This window comes from Protopterus annectens, chromosome 1.part1 (genome assembly GCF_019279795.1).
Source record: "Protopterus annectens isolate FY-2018-M chromosome 1.part1, PAN1.0, whole genome shotgun sequence".
Taxonomy (NCBI): Eukaryota; Metazoa; Chordata; order Ceratodontiformes; family Protopteridae; genus Protopterus; species Protopterus annectens.
Genome location: NC_056726.1, coordinates 1055299680 through 1055321712, shown reverse-complemented (window position 1 = coordinate 1055321712; position 22033 = coordinate 1055299680). Strand labels below are relative to the sequence as shown.

Genomic DNA, 22033 nt, shown 5'->3' with positions numbered 1-22033 from the left:
TGCCTCAGAATGTCCATGTCAACCAGGCTACCCACAGAGATAGCAGGAAACTGCCTATCCATGGTTCCAGGCTTTTTCGTATGAGTTTAACTAGGGAAAACAGTATGGAGATTTAACTGGACTGGGATGATAGAACACAGATGAAGAATGGATGATATACTCAGTGTGTGCCGCAGTTATCAGACAAGGTGATGCTGCTCTGCATACAACTCAGATGCTCCTAGAGCAGCCGGGGTACTGGGGAAGACTTTGTTACTCAGCCATAGGTCCAAGCTATCCTTGAATATGGACAAGGATGAGCTTTTTTTATCCAGAGGTACTTATCAGAGGAACACTGGTAGCAGCTACCAGGACTGAAGTAGTTTGGTTTACTCTTGGGTACTTATCAGAGGGGATCATGACAGCACTTACCAGAGCTGAAGGAGTTTGATTTACTTTTTGGTACTTATAAGAAGGCCCATGGCAGCAGTTACCAGTACTGAAAGGTTTGGTTTCCTCTTAAGTACTTATCAGAAGGACCTTGACAGCAGTTACACAGTGTGGAAGAACTTAGGGGGTTTTAGGAGAACATAATATCCCTTATATCGAGTGGCTATGTGTAACAACACCACCGACAGCAACATCAACACAGCATGCTTTAGAGGCTATTTTAGTGGTCACACTTGAATGTCTAAAACACAAATTAAAGAAAATTGGTAGGCAATTCAGTGACATATTTAATATGCAACGACAAAGTAAAACATAAATTGGTTTTTGGTGTTTTTTATTTATTATTTATACATTTTTACTAACCACAAAGGAAGAATGGCAGTCACTCTTGACGGTGATGTTGAGCTGCCGTACACATTGGAACGTTCCGTTTGTTTAAACAGGAAGTCTTCCAGGTTCCATGATTGTGTTTCTGGCGTGAACAATTTGTTAATAGCGTTCGAACCGGATCTGAACAGTGACATTGATGCTATGGAAATGGAGAGTTTAGCTGGACTTAATGATGACCTGAACAGGTTAGAATCTGACTTTTTGAAGTTGAAAAAGTTACAATTACAACGCCAACATTTTGAGGCGTGTATACAAAAACAAATAGTACCACGTGGGCTACGTATTTTAAAAATGCTCATTTCTGGTAGTTCTCATCCTGAGTTGCTGTATAAATGGCAGCAACTCAATTTAGAACTTAGTTTCAATTATATGAGGCTGCTAAATGATTTTCATCATCCGGAAGAGGACATGTTGAGAAAAAGAGTGACTGAATTATTCAATTCTGTCAGTACTAAATATGTTTCTCCGAAGGTGGATATTGGACTAGAAAAATTGTTAGATAATGTTATGCTTTTTGAGAAGCGACTTTTTGAACAAAAAAGGCATAAAATTGTGAGAGATGTTAAAGATTTTAAACTCGGCCATGTCTTCACTTGGCCGAGACAGAATTTTAACACTGCTGCTAATGTATTGTCTTCGAATGTTGTCGATAAATCTGTGGTCAATTTGAATGTAAATGAAATTGTAAATGTGGAACTTGATGGGTTAGATAATGACAGACCTAACAATGTAGAACTTCAAACACAAAATGCTGATTCAGCCAATGTTTGCCATGATACTGTGGTAGATAAGAACACCAATGATGTAGATAAGAACACTAACGATGTTACTGTTCAGCCTAGTTCCTCCAAGGAGGAAGCTGTAGTAAGAAGGAAAACTACTAATATAAAAAATATTGTAAATACTGACTGTCCTACCCCTTTCCCAATAGATCTGTTCAGATAACGAGGCAGACAGAGGTCTGCAAGCAGGGGGAGACAGAAGCGGAAGGGGTCGGGAGGGGACTACTCAGGCCCCACTTTGAAAAAGATGTGGGAGAGAGTGGATCCTCACTAGTGGTGAATCTTTCCCAAAGAATTTTGAATAGTAATGAACTACAAGTACTCAATAAAGGGTTGAATTTTATACCGAGTACAGGTAGTGATTTGACAGATGTTATTATTGATGTTAAAATGTATGTAAGGAAAGTGCAGTTACATTTAGAATTTGGTAGCATCAGTGACGTGAATAACAGTAGTGGGCATACAGATTCATTCCGACTACCTAGTACTTTTACACCAATATTACATCCTTTATTGGATACTTTCTCTAGGCTAGTAGAAAATGATGTTCATGAATATTTCAATAATGGTCACAGGCGCAGGAGAAGACAAGTTAAACATAATTTATCATTTTTACAAAGGAAAGCATTACAGGATTTGTGCCAAGATAGAATGATCACAGTTAGACCTGCTGACAAAGGAGGCTCGATTGTGTTAATGGATCGAAGTAGCTACCTTGACAATATGAAATTAATGTTAGAGGAAGGCAACTTCTACATTAAGATCAATATGCAAGAAGTGACCAATAAAGTATTCAGAGTCTATGATATGTTAGATGATCTGGTCAAAAGTCGTATTATTAACTTAGATTTGTTTAAATACCTTAGGGTTAATGATCCTTGTCTACCAATAATTCAAGGTTTACCTAAGATTCATAAATCAGCTACCAATCCACCCCTGCGGCCTATAGTGTCAGGTCAAGGTTGGCTTACAGAACCCTTTTCAATTTATATAGAGTACTATTTACGACCTATTGTCGATGCCAATAATGTGGTTCTTAAGGACAGTAAGCAGTTTTTACTAGATTTATATAGTTATACTAAAACTTTACATGATAATGAATTTTATTTTATGGTAAGCTTGGATGTGGTTAGTCTCTTTACCGTTATTCCAAATGATTTAGGGGTAACTATGGTACAGCGCTATTTGAATAGGAAATCACTTCTGGGTGAAGAAATGGTTGACCTGTTTGCACTATTTTTGGAAACAGTTCTGTATAACAATGTATTTATTTTTAATGAGGATGTCTTCCTACAGGTTGATGGCGTAGCTATGGGCACTCCTTGCGCCAATAGCTACGCCAATATAGTGATGTCTGATTGGGAAGAAGAATTACTCTTTCCGCTAGCCACTTTTCAACAACATGTAGGTTTCTATAGGCGTTTCGTGGATGACCTCTTCTTGATTTGGAGAAGTGATGAAAGTAGTCTATTAGACTTTGTGGCAAATATGAATAATTTGGCTGAGTTTCTCAAGTTCACATTAAATTACTCAATTTCCAACATATAATTTCTTGATGTAAACATTATAAGACTTGAGAGTGGTCTACTAAATACTTCTGTCCATAGGAAAGCATGTTTTAGGAATAGTCTTCTTCATAGACATAGTATGCACCCTAGTTTTGTTTTCAACAATGTTATTAAGGGACAACTGATGAGAGCTTCCAGGTTGAATCCTTTGGATGAAGGCTATGAATGTGAGGTACTAGAATTAAGAAAAATATTTAAGGAAAGATGTTATAGGAAGATAGAAGTAGATAGAGCTATTTCTGTAGTAAATGGTTTAAGGACTTCAAGAGCCTGTCCCTATTTTTCTAAGAATGGGGAAATTGTATCTACTATACCCCCTAGAGAAGTAGATGGACTGAAAGTACCATTATACTTCACAAATGACATAGATGATATCAGGAGCATTGTTATGAAGCACTGGGACATCCTATCGCTAAATGATAATATAAGTAATGTGGTGGGACGTCAACCCAAATTCTTATATAAGAATAAGCTGAATCTAAAACGGAAGTTGTGTCATTATTCAGGTGGTGTAGATACTACGTATTTTACTCCCATATATAATACTGTTCCCTGTAATTCATGTAGACAATGTCAGTTTATAGATACTGACAATGTGTTTCAACATCCTATTACAGGTTATAATTATCATTTTAAAACTCAAACTAATTGTCGCAGTGAAAATGTAGTTTACCTTGCTAGATGTGTGGAATGCACTTCATTTTATATAGGGAAAACTAATTGTCAGTTACGTGAACGCATCAGGGAGCATGTTTACTATATTAGGATGGGTTCTGAAAACAATGCTTTAGCAAAACATTGCAAGCAATATGGTCCATTGCATAGTTTTAAATTCCTTGTCATGCAAAGCATAATACCCAGTGGTAGAGAAGGTAATTTAATCAACTATACAGAGGAATGTGAGGCACGTTGGATTATCCGCTGTAGAGCGGATAAACCACCAGGAATTAATGATAAAGTATGCCTACATTCCTTTTTACGTAAAAGAAGACTTTTTAAACCAAAGCATAATGCTTTGGGTTAGTTTCTTTTAATTATATAATGATTTAGTTTTAGATATTTACCATTGTGTATATGTTTGTTATATGTTATTTATGAATAAGTGCTCTTTATGTATGTAAAAACTTTTTATATATGTACATATACATTGTTTGAATATGCATTTCGCTTTAAATTCTCAATTGAGATTAATGACATCATGTACTTAATTGATTTATTGGTTTCACCATCTGCTTTATAAAAACAGGGAGTTCATGTTGTTTTATAGTCTGAAGAAGCCTTAGGGTGAAAGCGCTTACTACTGTTTGTTTGAATAAAAGGTGTTGTTTCTACGAACGGAAGTCTTTGAATTCGTTTTGACTTTTGGAATTGTCGTACCATTTTCATTCTGGTGGACTGCCTGTTGCTCCTGTATATGCTCTGGATTTTGCGTTATTTATAAATTGGTTTGGTAAAGGCTACTTATTCCAACTCCAGGATCAAACTCACTGCCATACAAAATTAAGTACCACTTAGCATTCTCTATCTGAGACTGTTGTGCTGTGATTTAGAAGGGTGATAGGAGGAGGTCACATACCATGATGTGATGATGCAGATGAAGGTATCACATCTGCTTATGGAACATTCTGTGGAATTATGGAAACCACATGAGCAGCCACAGCAAATATGCTGCTGGTACCACACCTCTTCTTATCCCAAGAAATCTGGGCAAAGCCTAAAATAATGAGGCTACAAAGGCCCAAAAATAAGGGACTTGCTTTTTAAATATTGATCTTATCCACTTACAAAGTTTGTAGAATAACAGGATTTGTGTTAGGGTGCATTTTCTGAAGGATGTAAAGTCTGAAAGTTAAATGTATGTCATTATTTAGTATCCTCAGTCCTCAGTGATTTCACAGAAAAGCACAAAGTTTACATGGAACAAACTAAAAATATGAGGCAAAAATGTGGATATTCTAAAAAATCTAGATTATAGGGAGGTATGGATCCTAGCACAGAACTTCATGCAGTATCAGAAAACATTAAAACCATTTGAAAAAAAAATCCTTGATTGGAAAATTTAAATGCTTCGAGACATCATAGAACATGGGATAACAGAACAAACCCAAAGTAAATATGGTGGAAGCTACAACCAAAGGAAAAATGTTATCTAGACACAGCTGCTCATGTATACATATTAGATATGCAGTAGTTAGTGTGCATGTATAAACATGTCAGCATGTAAGTAAAAGCAAGTAAATATGACATTCTGTGTAAAGGAGTAAATTAAATAATCCTGGAAATGTGTACGTACCTGTGCTTGATGGGCAGTCATGCTTGTTTGAATCTGTGAGGAGTAGAGAATAACAGAAATGTGACAGATTAGTCAATTTTTGCAGTAATGAACAAAAGGATACGTACAATAAAATATATTTTACATGTCTCTCTGAGGAAATGGTAGCATTGAAAATGGTCATGAACTGAGAATAGACATCATTTGGGGCTGAAAGAGGAGTACAGCTGGAATAACATCTGCAAAGACATAACGACTGGAAAGCAAATTTTAACTGACTGTGAAACATAGAGATAAAACAAGTAAAATGTTTGACACAAACAAGATTACTTTAATAGTTGAGTACTTTTGTTCAATCCAAAATATACGAACATCGTCAGGACTGTCCTGAAGCACCCTCTAGTTTGCCTATACTTTCCAAACAGGGGATGGTTAGGACTCACTAAATATGTCCCAAAGGTATAGGTCGATCACTAATTATGTCCCAAAGGTATAGGTCGATCACTATTTATATCTCAAAGGTATAGGTCGATCACTAATTATGTCCCAAAGGTATAGGTCGATCACTAATTATGTCCCGAAGGTATAGGTCGATCACTAAATATGTTCCAAAGGTATAGGTTGAGATTCTTAGCTGAATTCAATGAACCTTAAGCCTATACTTCCCAAACTCAGGATGGCTAGGAGTCACTAATTATGTCCCAAAGGTATAGGTTGATCACTAATTATGTCCCGAAGGTATAGGTCAATCACTAATTATGTCCCAAAGGTATATGTTGATCACTAATTATGTCCCAAAGGTATAGGTCGATGACTAATTATGTCCCGAAGGTATAGGTCGATCACTAATTATGTCCCGAAGGTATATGTTGATCACTAATTATGTCCCGAAGGTATACGTCGATCACTAATTATGTCCCGAAGGTATATGTTGATCACTAATTATGTCCCGAAGGTATAGGTCGATCACTAATTATGTCCCAAAGGTATAGGTCGATCACTAATTATGTCCCAAAGGTATAGGTCGATCACTAATTATGTCCCAAAGGTATAGGTCGATCACTAAATATGTTCCAAAGGTATAGATCGATCACTAATTATGTCCCGAAGGTATAGGTCGATCACTAAATATGTTCCAAAGGTATAGGTCGATCACTAAATATGTCCCAAAGGTATAGGTCGATCACTAATTATGTCCCAAAGGTATAGGTCGATCACTAATTATGTCCCAAAGGTATATGTTGATTACTAATTATGTCCCGAAGGTATAGGTCGATCACTAATTATGTCCCAAAGGTATAGGTCAATCACTAATTATGTCCCAAAGGTATAGGTCGATGACTAATTATGTCCCGAAGGTATAGGTCAATGACTAATTATGTCCCAAAGGTATAGGTCGATCACTAATTATGTCCCGAAGGTATAGTTTGATCACTAATTATGTCCCAAAGGTATAGGTCGATCACTAATTATGTCCCGAAGGTATAAGTCGATCACTAATTATGTCCCACTTAGCTGAATTCGATGAACCTTAGGCCTATACTTCCCAAACTGGGGATGGTTAGGACTCACTAATTATGTCCCAACGGTATAGGTCGATCACTAATTATGTCCCGAAGGTATAGGTCGATCACTAATTATGTCCCAAAGGTATAGGTCGATCACTAATTATGTCCCAAAGGTATACGTTGATCACTAATTATGTCCCAAAGGTATAGGTCGATCACTAATTATGTTCCAAAGGTATAGGTTGATCACTAATTATGTCCCGAAGTTATATTTTGATCACTAATTATGTCCCAAAGGTATAGGTCAATCACTAATTATGTCCCAAAGGTATAGGTCGATCACTAATTATGTTCCAAAGGTATAGGTCGATCACTAATTATGTCCCGAAGGTATAGTTCAATCACTAATTATGTCCCGAAGGTATAGGTCGATCACTAATTATGTCCCGAAGGTATAGGTCGATCACTAATTATGTCCCACTTAGCTGAATTCGATGAACCTTAGGTACTCCTTAGTAGGGAATCATCTTCTCTAGAGGGGAAAGGCAAACTGTGATGTCCCTGGATGGATAAGTAGCTCCATTTGGGTGCTATAATGAAGCCTGGTATGGTTCAGTCCACAGAGGTGTTCTGTTGATGTTTTACTGTGGTTTGTACACTGGTTTGGGTTGGATACAGATCTGGGCTAGCAAACTAGTGGGTTCTTCAAGAATTTTTTATTGGTGCCCATACTTGGGTACAGACAACAGCTTATCGCATGTATATGTGCAACTAACCCATCTAACCAACTACTGTTTAACACTCCAGACTAGGATTATGCTTCATTGAGACCCATTAACCTATAACAGTCAAATGAAAATCCATCATTCCTCTAAAACCTCCTCCACTCTGATTTATCTGTTTAACTGCTCCATTGTATCTTTCCCAAGCCTCAAGCCCTGGCCCCATGCTGCCTTCAGTGTACATTTTCTTATATAATGTAGCATAAAGGTCATTACAACTCTACAAAATACCTATATTTGAAAACACCTGCACACTTTCATTATTCCTAATTGAGCTTATCCAAAACTTATTTCTTTGTTCTCATAAACCATTACTGCCCAATGACACCTTCAGGTGCCACTGTACCATACCTCTCATGTTCTTAAAGCAAGAAATCTGGACAAAGCCACAAATAATGGGGGTACCAAGGACAAAAAGTATGGACACTGTTTTAAATATTGCTCTTCCAAACTTAAAAAGTAGCTAGTATAACAGGTGTTGCATTAGCATGAATTTTCTGAAGCATATGAAGTCTGAAACTCAAATGTATGCCATTATTTTCTTACTTCAATCCTCAATGGTTTGTCAGTGATTGGCCATAAAACCAGAATTTTATGAGAAACAGACCAAAAACATGATGAAGAAATCTGGACATTCTGTGAAAATCTGGACAATTGAGAAGTATGCACTGTACTTACATCCTACTGACACCTCTAGGCATCAAGCATTTTTTATTTATATTTGCATTAATAATTCCAAAACCATGCTACATACAAAGTATTACAATATTTCATATTGAAGCTAACAAAATGGCACACACCACTGTATTGATAATTGACTTCTGCTTAGTGCAGATAAAAGAGAAATTAATTGTTGTTCACATAATATTCATTTATATTGTCATAAATTTCATGTTTTTCTTAATTAATATTTATTTCTACAGCCAAATAGGGCAGGCAGAACTGCTTAGCTTCATATGAAAACTGTCAGTTGGATGAACAGAATACTGAGATATTGTAAGATGTTTCGCAAATATTAGAAACTTAATAGGTACTGTGTTTAATATGGCATAAAATTCAGTTTAAGACCTAGAACCTAAACAATGCTACAACAATTAAAACAGTTTAAGCTGAAGCATTTGCTATTTACACTTTTTAGTAATCCCTATGATTCCAGAGACATGAAAATTTGTTTGAAGTATGAGGACATAATTTGATTCTATCAAAAAGCTTAGGCTCTGCCCATTGGACGTTACAGTGCAAACTTCCAGAGCTCCCTTGGAGGGAATGATTTAATCTCTATATCACCATCTTCATATCTATCTGCTCCAAAATATTCTTCATCCTTTATCTCAGACATTCCCAAACTCCTGTCCTCCCCTGACACTTCCTATAGTCCATTTATCCACTAGGCGTGTAAGGACAATTCAGCCATTAGCTTAGTAATCTCCTATGAACCTATAGAGAAGTTGTAACTTCCTTTCCATTTCCCGTACATTGTTCTCTTTTAGTTTTGAATCATACTGGAATACCACATTATTTTCCTTTAGTAGGACCACCTGTTTATCCATACTCTATAGCTAACTGACCTTTTCAACATCCTTCCTCTAACATCATCAACCTCCTTTTTTCCCATTTCATACATAGGATTGGGGTGTCATTGTATCCTTGTACACAGTCTGCATTAATTCTGTCAGTGTTATTGGTTATTTGGACCATTGCAGGACTGCTAGAAACTGCTATCTTGGGATCTTTTCTGATGCTTTCTCCAAGTTAGGGAATTCCCAGTGGGACTCTGTCCATATGCTTCTCTGTATGCTTGTCCACCTCCACAGATCCTCTGAAACTAGACTCCATATAGCCAGTCAATGGTAGCTATAATAGTTCTTTTTGTCCTCTCAAGTCATTCGCTGTTATTAAAGATTTCCTCCCCACTAAACTAAATAAAGATGTACTTTTTTTGCATCCCACAGCATATCCATTTCAATCTCTCATGATTCTCCCTGTGTTGCTGCCATTCCATGCACATATGCAATGTCAACCCCTAGTCAAGAATCAGTGACATTCTCAACAAATGATTGTGAGTAGCCAGATTTCTCTCTCTTAAGAGCAGTTTATTTATTTAATTAATTGTTTGTTTATTTACTTATTTGTTTTTGAGTCTGATTGGGCATTAAGCTCCTTTTTCAGAAGAGGCTTGGGGAGAAAAGCTCCTTAATGATAACAATATGAACAATATTAAATATGAGACTTATAATCACAGATCTCTGACACAATGGAATGTCCATTATAGTTTTTGTAAATGAGAACAATATAATATAGTTAATGAACATTATATGGAATTGTAAATAAGTAAAAGAAGGCAGGTGCAGAGAGAAAACAAAATAAAGTCAGTGATTCCTGCCTGTCTCTGATTGGTTGCAATGCAAAACTTCCGCTAGGAAAAGGCTACAGTAAGCCTTCCACCCCTGCACCATCTGGGACAAGACTGAGGATCATCAAATATCCTGTGGTCTGCATCTCATCTTGGGCTTAGAGCTAACTTTTTGCTTCTAGTGAGAGAAGAAGCAAAGGGACATTGAATTCTCAGCAGTGTGAAGCTTTGGTGAGACCAACACCAGTTAGTAGCCAATTAGCTGAATCACCACTATTCATCATTGTTGACAAAGCTGTCAAGAAGATGTCCCTCTCACCAGGTTGAATAAGGAGAAAATTACAGTCAGCTGCCTGTCGGGTGCCAGGATCCGCCACATAACGCATGCACTTAAGTCACTCCACAACAAGTACAAATATGACTCTGTCATTGTCCATGTTGGAGTGAATGACTTGAGACGTACCTCCCTGGACTACATGAAAAGAGACATGGAAGAGCTCTCGGATCATGTGGCCCAGGCAGGTATGACCCTAGCCCTGAGTAGCATCCTGCCTTCGCCCAGAATGATACCACAATATAAGGATAAAATGATTGACTTCAACAATTGGCTAAGCTTATGGTGTCATTCAAAGGGGATCCAGTATCTGTCTGCCTGGGATGACATGATTGACAGACCACGATGCTTTGCCAGAGATGGTCTGCACCTGTCGCCCCTGGGATTCAGGTTACTGGCTAAGGCTCTTGCCACCCCTATAGTGCCTTTTTTAGGCAAACTTCAAAGGACAAAACCACCACCGTAACAGGTACAAGCATGCAAAATCTGAAGGTAATGAGACTCAATGCTAGAAGTCTAAACCTCAAAATGCACTCTCTCGAGGCACTCCTAAAAATGGAGAACATCGATATCTGTGCAGTAACTGAGACCTGGTTCAAGGCTCCAGAGAGCACCCCTGCAATACCAGGCTACAACTCTTACCACACTTTTCGGCCACCAAACCAGGACCGAAACACTAAAGGTGGAGGAGCGTCAATATTCACCAAGGATATTCACACCACCAGGCTAGTTGGCCAACACAATGTGTCTGAAATTCTCCAAGTGCAACTAACACTAGGTAAGACTGCAATCCAAATTGTAGCTTGCTACAGATCCCCCACCATACCCCAAGATTCTCACTACACCTTTCTAAACATACTGGAAAATATTAAGATAGAACCAAACAACCTAATACTGGGTGATTTTAACTACCCTGCCATTAACTGGGAAAACTACTCATGTCCCAACACCTTTGCGCAACGGTTCTTGGAATTCATATATTCCAACGCCCTGGATCAACTAATCCATAGTCCCACCAGGGGTTCCAATATCCTAGACCTGGTCATTACCAACATGGGAAATCAATGCTCCATACCTATGGTCACCGCCTCGTTAGTCAGGTCTGACCATAAGCTAATCACCCTTAACATCCACATCCCACCCCCACCCCCCAGTAAAGAAACCACCATAAAAAACTTCTCCAAAGCCAACTTCATGCTACTCAAGTCAGAAGTGACAAACTTCATGACACCTATGCAGACGGGAACTGAAAGTTCAACTGCTGAATCCTACACTAAGGCACTGTACGAGCACATCCACTCATGCATGAATCGTGCCATCCCAAATAGAACCAAAATGCTCCCATCCAAAAAAGGAAGCCAATCTGGTGGTCCCCTGCCATAAACAAACTTTACAACAAAAGGAAGAAACTTTTGCAGAAAAGAGGAAAATCCCAGGATGCAAAAAACTCCCTTACTAGCCTCAGTAAGAAACTGAGATGCCTCATAAAATCCTCCAAAGCTAGTTACGAAAATAAAATTGCCAAAGATTCCAAAGACAACCACAAAGCATTCTATAACTATGTCAAGAATCTAAATGGCAATGCTCAGATCTGCTCTGAGCTAAAACAGAATGGCATTAAATATACTGATCCGAAGGATATTGCCAATATCCTGGCAGATCGATTCAGTGCCAACTTCACCCCCCTCTCACCCACTAAATGGCCCATCTCAATACCGGAAGATTGCCAAATTCCAGTAATAACGGCCACACAGGTACAAACGCACTCTCTAAAGCCAAGAATACAGCATCCATGGGACCAGATGACATCCTGGGCTGTGTACTACATGAACTACAATATGAACTGGCATCTCACCTAAGTGTCATGTTTAATCATAGCCTCACCTCAGGTTTCGTGCCCACTGAGTGGCGCAGAGCTACAGTTATCCCAATCCACAAGGGGGGATCCACCTTGGATCCCGGAAACTACTGTCCCATCAGTCTGACAAGCCTTATCTGCAAGGCCATGGAGCGTATTATCATGGAACTTATAAACAAAGACATTGGCAACCTTCAAACACTGGACCCCACCGAGTTTGGCTTTGTGAAGGGCCGATCTTGTCTCCTGAACCTGATTGACTTCTTTGAATCTGTCTCCAGAGCCATGGACAAGGGTAAGGTGGTACACACAGCCTATCTAGACCTTGCCAAGGCCTTTGACACCATCCCCCACTCTGGAATCATAGATAAACTTACTAAGTTGGGCATTAATCCCTATGTCACCCAGTGGGTTGCTAAATGGCTTACTGATAGAACCCACACTGTAAAAGTAGCCGACTCCAAATCCAGCTCCAGACAAGTGACAAGTGGAGTACATCAGGGTTCAGTCCTGGGGCTGCTCTTGTTTGGCATCTACTTCTCTGAAGTACAGGTCAACACTAAGGGACTCTGGCTAACAAAGTTTGCAGATGACTGCAAACTGGGAGCCATTATTGAATCCCCAAATGATGTGGATACTCTACAAAAGGGCCTTACAGAAACAGATGCTTGGTGCCAGAGCCATGGGCTCAAGCTCAATGCCAAGAAATGTATTGTTATCCCCTTTGGGAAAAAACATGTATCCATGAATTACCATATAGGTGGCAGTACACTAAACACAGAAAGTGTGATAACAGACTTAGGGACACAGGTGGACAGTGGTCTCACCTTCGATAACCACATCGCCACAACAGTCGGAAATCCTTCTATGTGCCACACCTCATCACGAAGGGCTTTTCATCCAGAAAAAAGGATGTCATTGTCCCACTGTACTCATCCCTCATTAGACCCATTATAGAATACAACGCCCCATTTGGTATGTACCTCTCAAGACATCTGCAACAACTGGAAAGGCCTCAGAAATACCTCACTAAAAGAATCACAGGCTTAAAGCAGATGCACTATGCTGACCGCCTTAAAAAACACCAGCTATACTCTGTCACATATCGTCTACTGAGAGGCGATCTCTGCTTAACATACAAGGCCATGTCAAACCCAGAGCTGATGGACATGCTACACTTAAAGAAATCCCAATCCCTCAGAGCTACACGCTCCAGGGATCTAAACCTTGTCATCACAATAAACAAAACATGCTGGAGGGATAGGTTCCTGACCCAGAGACTCCCCAGACTCTGGAATAGATTGCCCATACATGTCAAGCAGAGTGCCTCTTTGGACCTCTTCAAGAGGAACCTTGACGATTGGATGGGAGAAAGGAAATTCACCCCAGGGATCACGTCAGTCACCCTGCTAGACAGGGGTCTAGGAAAGTAAATAATGTGGGAAGAAATAGCCAGGGAATTGTTATGGCTAGGCTTGTATAGGCCCTAGGGCTGATAGCCTAGTACCAACCTATGATCCTATGAAGCTGATTCTTTCTTTTGAGTAAGTACTGCTAGATTATCTACTGGCTCTACTAATGTCAGAATATCTTCATAAATTGTTCATCCAGAAATCTTCAGGGTCTACAACAGCAGTTTCCCTCAAATACTCAAGGAGTACACAAGTCCCAGTCCTCCACCCTCTAGCAACATGGCTTAGCAGTCTGCTGTCAACCCATCTGTGGCCAGTCCTATTGCATTAGGTGTTCTAAGACAGTGTAGCAATGGTCTTATGCTTACCAACTGTTCACTACTTCTGCCAGTTGATAGTATAGCCTGTGACAGAAGTAAATATTCAAGAAACATGGAGGCAATTCTCTTGTATCAGCTCAGTATTGATAGGCATTGTGGTCCACAGCACCAGATCAATCACAGGACACTTTTGTTTGTTTCTTTCGGCTTTTCCCGGTTAGGGGTCGCCACAGCTGAACTCCGGTCCGCTAATGATTGGTAGTGGATTTTTACGTACCGAGTTACCAGCCCTGACGCACAACCTTCAACGAAGGCACGTCCCATTCATGTATGCCTCCTCACAGAAGATGCTCTAGCTGAGAATCGAACGGGACAACATCTTGCTATGAGACGACAATGCTACCGCAGCACCACCACCGCGGTCATCAATCACAGGACACTACTAAAACCATAACATATACTAAGGCTCTAAAGGAAAAATTTTCAAAGGCTCTCAGAACTCACTGTATAATATCCCAGCCTCCAGTGCACAATGCAACAACTACCCCTTCTCTACTCAAACATAATGCAAATCCACCCAGCTCACCCAAACGTTATTGGAAAAGCAGGCCTAAGCCCATAAGGCACACTAACTCTGCTTTCGCTTACAGAAATAATTTAATCATAGTTGGCTCTGTAGTTAGGTATACAGACTCCACACTCACTAGACTTGACAAGAACAGGCTGGCTATAAGTTTTTTGTCCAGTATCAAGATCTGTGATGTTTCATTGGCCCCAAGATCCCTTAAAGCAGTCAACTATGACAACAAGCTAGTGGTGTCCCATGTGGGAGTGAATGACCTGAGGTGCTCCAACCAAAGGGATATGCTGAGAGACATCCTGGAGCTTATTATGCATGTGTTAGACATAGGTAGGACTCTGGCCTTGTATAGTATGTTGCCTTTATAAGAATGATGTTTAGATGCAAAGATGAGATAATTGGATTTAACAGTTGTCTTAGCTGCTGTCATTCTAAGGTGATACAGTATGTGTCATCAAAGGACTATGTGGTAGATAAGACTTGCTGGTCAGGGCTCCCAACTACTGGTTAAAGATTTTGCTGACTACATTGTACCTTTTCTTAGGCAAAGTCCTTGTACTAGATATTCATGCATAGAAAACTCAAACTGAAATTTAAACAGCATGAGGCTAGCAATACTCAGTGCTAGGAGTCTGAATAGTAAGATGCCAGTTCTTGAGGTCCTCCTGCAACTTGAACACATTCAGATTTCTATAGTTACTGAGACATGGTTTGAATTCAACAACATTTCTTTTATACCATGTTATAGCACCTATCATGCCTTGAGACCCTTGGAAAACTATGGAGTATATCTATCCATGTTTGTTAGAAACAGCATTACTTCACATCTAATTGGAGCTCATGGAGATCAAATCACCTTTAACAAGTAGCTACAGATCCCCGTCAATTTCACCTAAAGATCACATAAATTACCTCAACCAAATAGCTTCTTACTAAGGGACTTTAATTACCCAAACATTGTACACCTCTGACTTTTACCAGTACCTGAACCGGTGCATAGAACAGTCAGTACCCATCCCCCTAAATATAACTGTAAATTCAGGAATAAATCTATCTGGTGGAATTCCCATATTGCATGCACTAAACTGTATAGCAACAGAAAAAAATAAAAAAAGTTGCAAGAAATCATGATCTTTCTACCTCAAGACTGCACTGAAACTTGTTAATGAGGAACTTAAAAACACTTTCAGCAAATGTAAAGCCAAGTATAAACATAAGTTTGCTACAGATTCCAAAATAAACTACAGATCTTTTTTTCAGTCATGTCACACAAATTAAGGAATAATGTCCAATACTTCACTGAGTTCATCCATAACAATATCACCCATTCTGACCCCAAAGGTATAGCTAATATATTATCAGACATATTTTGTGCTAATTTTACCCTACCCACATTGTTGCCTAAACTGTCCCTGAAAATTTAGTTTCCCTGTTATCCCCTTGGAACAAGTCTTAGAATGCCTGTCAAAGGCTAAAAATGCTGCAAGACTATTCCCACAAAAGATGAACTATGTACATGAATGGTGTATCAAAAACAGTGAGAGACTAAACAAAAAGAAGTATAGCTTAGTAGTGTTCAGCAGAAAGACTATTTCCATCTCATATATTATAAATGGTACTCCTCTTCTGACAAATACAGTCATAAGATATTTAGGTATGTACATGCATAGCTCTCTCCCTCTTCATCATCATGTTCTACCACAGTCAGGAAATCCTTCTATCTGACTCAGTAAATTTCCAATGGAATTTCTTCAAGAATCAAAAAAGTCATCCTGCCGCTGCACTCTTTCCTTATTAAACCCATCAGTGAATACAGTGACGCCTTTGATGTATTCAAATCCACACTTATCTCTCAACTGGAAAGGTCCCAAAGATTTCTAACCAAAAATAATTAAAAGTCTTATATTTTTCAACTACCCCTATAAATTAGCATGGATCTTGTTATGCTCGGTAGCCTACAGGTTGCTACAAAGGGATCTGTGTTTCACTTTTCAAGACATCTAAAATGTAGTCCTATTTGATCTACTATTTCTTTGCAAAGCCAGTGACTGTATAAACACCTACACGAAGAACTTAAATCTGAACTAACAAATAAACCAAACCTGCTAGAGAGATAGGTTTCTAACCCACCATATTCCTCTTACCACTAAAAGTCAGTTTGGGAGGTGAGCACTATTAAGTGCTTAAAAGGTGTAGCAAGAACTTTTAAGTTTCTCTCCTTAAAGGGTGTATATGGTTCAGCATCTTATGGTCCCAGTGATCTCTTACCTAGTGTATTCCTAAATTTTTAAACTGTAAACAAGAACAAATTATGAAGGGAGCAGAAAATGCATAAAGCAATGTTTCAGAAGGAAGAAATTGAAAGCAGAAGGTGGAAAGTAAAGAACATTCCAGATAGAGCAAAATGTAAGTTAGAAGCAAGAATAGAAATGAAAGCTTTGGAAGATGCTATAAAAAGAAAGGAAGGAAGAATTAGCACCAGGCTTAGACAAGTTAAGTTATAGATATATGGAAAAAAACATATTAAATGCCTATATATCTTTCATGCACAGATGACTTAATTATCCCAAGAAATTTACAGTTATATTTAGGGGGATGGGTACTGACTGTTCTATGCACCGGTTCAGGTACTGGTAAAAGTCAGAGGTGTAAGTGTGCTAATCAGTGTTTGGGTAATTAAAGTCAGTTAATTATTCTAACAAGAATAACACATGGATAACAGAAACTGTGACCAAGATGGAAAAGCGATTAAACTAAGCTGGATTAAGGTTATGTAAGTCAAAGTAAAGGGTTTGGTGAAATAAAAAAAAGAAAAAACAAAGATAATCTCCAGGATTCAGCAAACTTCCATGCAAGAATAACTTATTCTTGCATGGAAGGATCTGTTTCCATACATAACGGCAGAGCTCCATGCATATGTATGAAGGCGAGCTGCCATGCTTTAAAACGGACACGGTTCTGTGTACGTGTGCAGGGGGTGTGTCTGAGAGCTCAGCTCTCACAATACACACACCCCCTGAACTCCAGAATTGCAGTATGGCAATTAAAAAGCAGCGAGAGTTGTGTATGCGTGGACACTACTGTTAGTCCATGGAGCATACCTCACATTTAGCTATGTAATGTATCAATCCATTTGTTTACCGGGAGGGTCCACTGGGCTGGGCCAAAAGTGAATATGAAAGCATTATTTTATCAACTTTCTAAGTTAGTAGGAGCAATATTTAAAATCTGTCCTTATTTGTCTCCCCCATCAGTCAAGGCTTTCCCCAGATTGTTGCTGCAGAAAGCAATGTGCATACCCCTACAGTAAAAAAATTAAACACATCTATTTAAATTTTTTTCTCTCTCCGCAATAAAGTTTAAGCGTAGCTGAGCATGTGTGCCCACTGCACAGCTATGCTTAGCCTAGCTACACATCACAAGGAGCTAAGTAGGAATATACTTCAAAAATCAATAATGTGGAAATATTGAAGTGGTTAGAGCATTTGCTTCGTAAGTAGTTGTTCCCGGTTCAATCACCCATGAATCCCATTCACATTTTACATGTGAAAGCAGTACATATTTTTTTATTTTTTTTTTTAATTAGGTAGTAAGTAACATATATTTGTCAACCAGAGTAGTATAGTAGGTCCAGATGTGAGGTGTCAGTGTAATAAATCTTTGAAACTCTCATATAAACACGTGTGTGTAGCAACCGGAGGGTTTAGTGAGTAGGGTTGCCACTGTTTCAAATGGCCAAAGTAGGACATTTTCAGGACACACATCAGATTTTACAGGCCAACACATACCCACGGTCAGTACAAAGGATAGAACTTAACTTTTTGGCCTAAATAAAAGCTTATTCTTGTAGCAGTTTAGTTGCTTATTCTGTTTCTTGTAACATTTAGGTATTTTATATACAGAAATAACTATTTTATGCAACTATTACATAAAATATGGGACATAATTATGTCCTACAATCTCAGGACATTTGCCATTTTTAATATTTTTTGTCAGGACACAACTGCCCAAAGAGGGACTGTCCCTCGCAAAGTGGGACAGGTGGTAACCCTATTAGTGAGTCTAACAACAGTAACTTATCGAACCAGAGTTCACCGTCACACAGAGTGGTAGCAAGAGGCTCACAAAAAAATTCATCAACAATAATAAACTCCTTGGGGCTTATTGGGGCCCCTGACCTTACCACCTGGCTTATCAATCGACCAGGGTTAAATCTGAATAACAATGGTATTCTTCAAGGGCAACTGGCTGGAGGATGAAGAAACATAGTAGAAAAACTTAAAGAACTGGACTTTAAATTATTGAAGATCAGGAAACTTCAGCTAGAAATCAGCTACTTTAATGAATGTGTTAAGGAAAACATAGTCCCAAAAGGACTAAGGACATGGCAATACCCCACAGGATTGCAGGCCGGCTCGGAGTTTCACCATGAACTGATTCAACTCTTCAACAGGCAAGGGTTGGAACTATTACACCTAATGACAAAGCATTATCAAGTTTTTATTAATCAACTATCTACAGAAGTAACGGAATTGGACAACATATTAAAATCAGACATTGACTTCATCCGTTACCAATATGACTATGCTAGATTTTTTTCTAGCATCAACCAATAAATACAAAAAAACAGAGAAACGAAAATCAAAAAACTCCACAGAGACTGGGAAGATTACGCGAGAGGTGCAGCTTACCTGAACCCACCCCCATTACAGACCTGGAATTCAATTGGAGAAGACCAGCCAAACCCCAGAACCAAAGGCACACTCAGGAAATGAGGTTAAAGATATCAATGCCACTGAGACAGGGGGACAACAGCCAAAACAGTAACTTATATGGTGAAGACAACATCAATGAATGGACAAATTTATATATAGAAGCACCAGGGGTTGATCTTTTGGGGGAGAATAACCACAGTAATGAAAATTTTATGAACTCCCAAGGCCGGAACCACAACAGGAGACAACAGAAACCCCAGAGGACATACAATATGAGGAAGACCAACAAATGGAAAAAGTGATGGTTGAGGCCAATGACAGGGTAATTGAAGACTGTTGTAAAGTTACCATTAACAATGAAGGAGACTTTAAAATTTATAATTTCTCAGACTTTGAAGTGGACAAAACATTAATTGACCTCTTTTCAAAGGGTTTAACCTTTGTTCCATCTAACAAGATAGACTTACCAAATCTTCTGTTAGACTTTAAATTATTATTGCGTAAGATGAACTTGCACTTGTTAGGGAGGGAAGCGGTACATGGTGAACAGGTATTATGTATATCTAGCACATTTAATCCACCTGGTGAACAGGTATTATGTATATCTAGCACATTTAATCCACCTGGTGAACAGGTATTATGTATATCTAGCACATTTAATCCACCTGGTGAACAGGTATTATGTATATCTAGCACATTTAATCCACCTGGTGAACAGGTATTATGTATATCTAGCACATTTAATCCACCTGGTGAACAGGTATTATGTATATCTAGCACATTTAATCCACCTGGTGAACAGGTATTATGTATATCTGGCACATTTAATCCACCTGGTGAACAGGTATTATGTATATCTAGAACATTTAATCCACCTGGTGAACAGGTATTATGTATATCTAGCATATTTAATCCACCTGGTGAACAGGTATTATGTATATCTGGCACATTTAATCCACCTGGTGAACAGGTATTATGTATATCTAGCATATTTAATCCACCTGGTGAACAGGTATTATGTATATCTAGCACATTTAATCCACCTGGTGAACAGGTATTATGTATATCTAGCACATTTAATCCACCTGGTGAACAGGTATTATGTATATCTAGCACATTTAATCCACCTGGTGAACAGGTATTATGTATATCTAGCACATTTAATCCACCTGGTGAACAGGTATTATGTATATCTAGCACATTTAATCCACCTGGTGAACAGGTATTATGTATATCTAGCACATTTAATCCACCTGTTAACCCACCTTATTGTTGTTCAAAAGACTATGTGAACTTTATTTTAGAGCTAGAGTCAGTTCACCACAAACACAAGGTAAAGACTATAACCTGTCTGGAAATGAAAGATAAGCTTTGAATAGTTTTAGAAAATTACCTGTCTGAATGATGAAACCTGATAAAGGAGGAGGACTAGTATTGATAAATGTAACTGATTATACAAAAAGAATGCAGAGGGTACTGGAAAGTGATGTGTATTTGAAAGTTAGCTTAAATGAAGTAAACACAGCACATAAGCGTATTGTCTTACTTGAATGACTTATTTATTGATGCTGTAATTGCCATCAACACATATAACTAAATATCCATGCCCTCCCCAAGATTGCTCACACAGTTTGGCATCCCCAAAAGTCTAGCAGACCCACCAGTGAGAGCATTGGTGGATGCTAGACAATCAACAACATATCCTTGTGCAAAGGTGATAGACTCCATTTTAAAGAAATACGTAGAACTTGAACCACAGATCTGTAAAGACTCATTGGCTTTCCTCACAGACATCAATAAGTTAGCCTACAAAGCTGACTATGATTTTTAACAATAGACATCTGTGACCTATACACCTGTATCCCCCATGATATAGGTATCGAATGGTTAACTGAAACCATGTGACTTAGAAAAGCATCAGAGACAGAGATTCGGTTGATTGATGAATTACTGGGTATTGTGTTATCTAACAACTTCATCATATTCGACAAAGAATACCACCTACAGCGATCAGGAGCAGCAATGGGGTCATCTTGTGGGATGAGTTTTGCCAGTCTAGTGACGGCTCATTGGGAGCATGAATTTGATTTAGATAAAGAGGAGATTAAATCAAACTTGTACTTTTACATGCATTTCCTAGATTACATCTTTATGATAATAAAGGGAGATCCACAAATAGCTGCTAACTTAGTTAGTTACGTGAACAATGCCCTTTTTAAAATTCACTACTTCCCACCAAGTGGAGACAATAAACTATTTAGACATTGAGCTTACTAAAGACAGGAATGATTTAAAATATAGAGCCTGCATTTACAGGAAGAGTACATATTCAAACTCATTCCTGCATTACACCAGCTCCCATCCTCACCACCAGAAGAGGTCGGTGGTAAAGGGGCAGCTAGTGCAGGCTGCAAGGATGGTGACGGAATACATCTATTTTAAAGAGGAATGTGAAATCTTAAGGAAGATGTTTTTACATAGAGGGAATCCAAATACCCTTCTATCCCAACTAATTACAGAAGTACAAGTGAAAACAGAACAGGGAGTATACCAACCTATCTTAAATAATGGCCCTATGAGAACAGTGATCCAAGAGAACTACATAGAGACTCAACTACAACCAGAAAGAACAGAGAACAACAATAACAACATGATGGGACCAGTAGTCCCATACACTTTGAGTCTAATAACGTTCAGTCTAGATGCACTGGACGTAAAAAGGATTTTGAC

General features: G+C 38.6%; 1 protein-coding gene across 1 annotated transcript in view; it reads right to left on the bottom strand.

Annotated features, from left to right (window-relative positions):
- The window catches only part of LOC122815327, a 741432-nt gene that overhangs the window by 451466 nt on the left and 267933 nt on the right, over window positions 1-22033 (bottom strand). The window contains exon 5 of the mRNA XM_044087743.1: window positions 5463-5495. Within this exon, the coding sequence (XP_043943678.1) occupies window positions 5463-5495 (33 nt within the window). The remainder of the gene's footprint in view (window positions 1-5462; window positions 5496-22033) is intronic.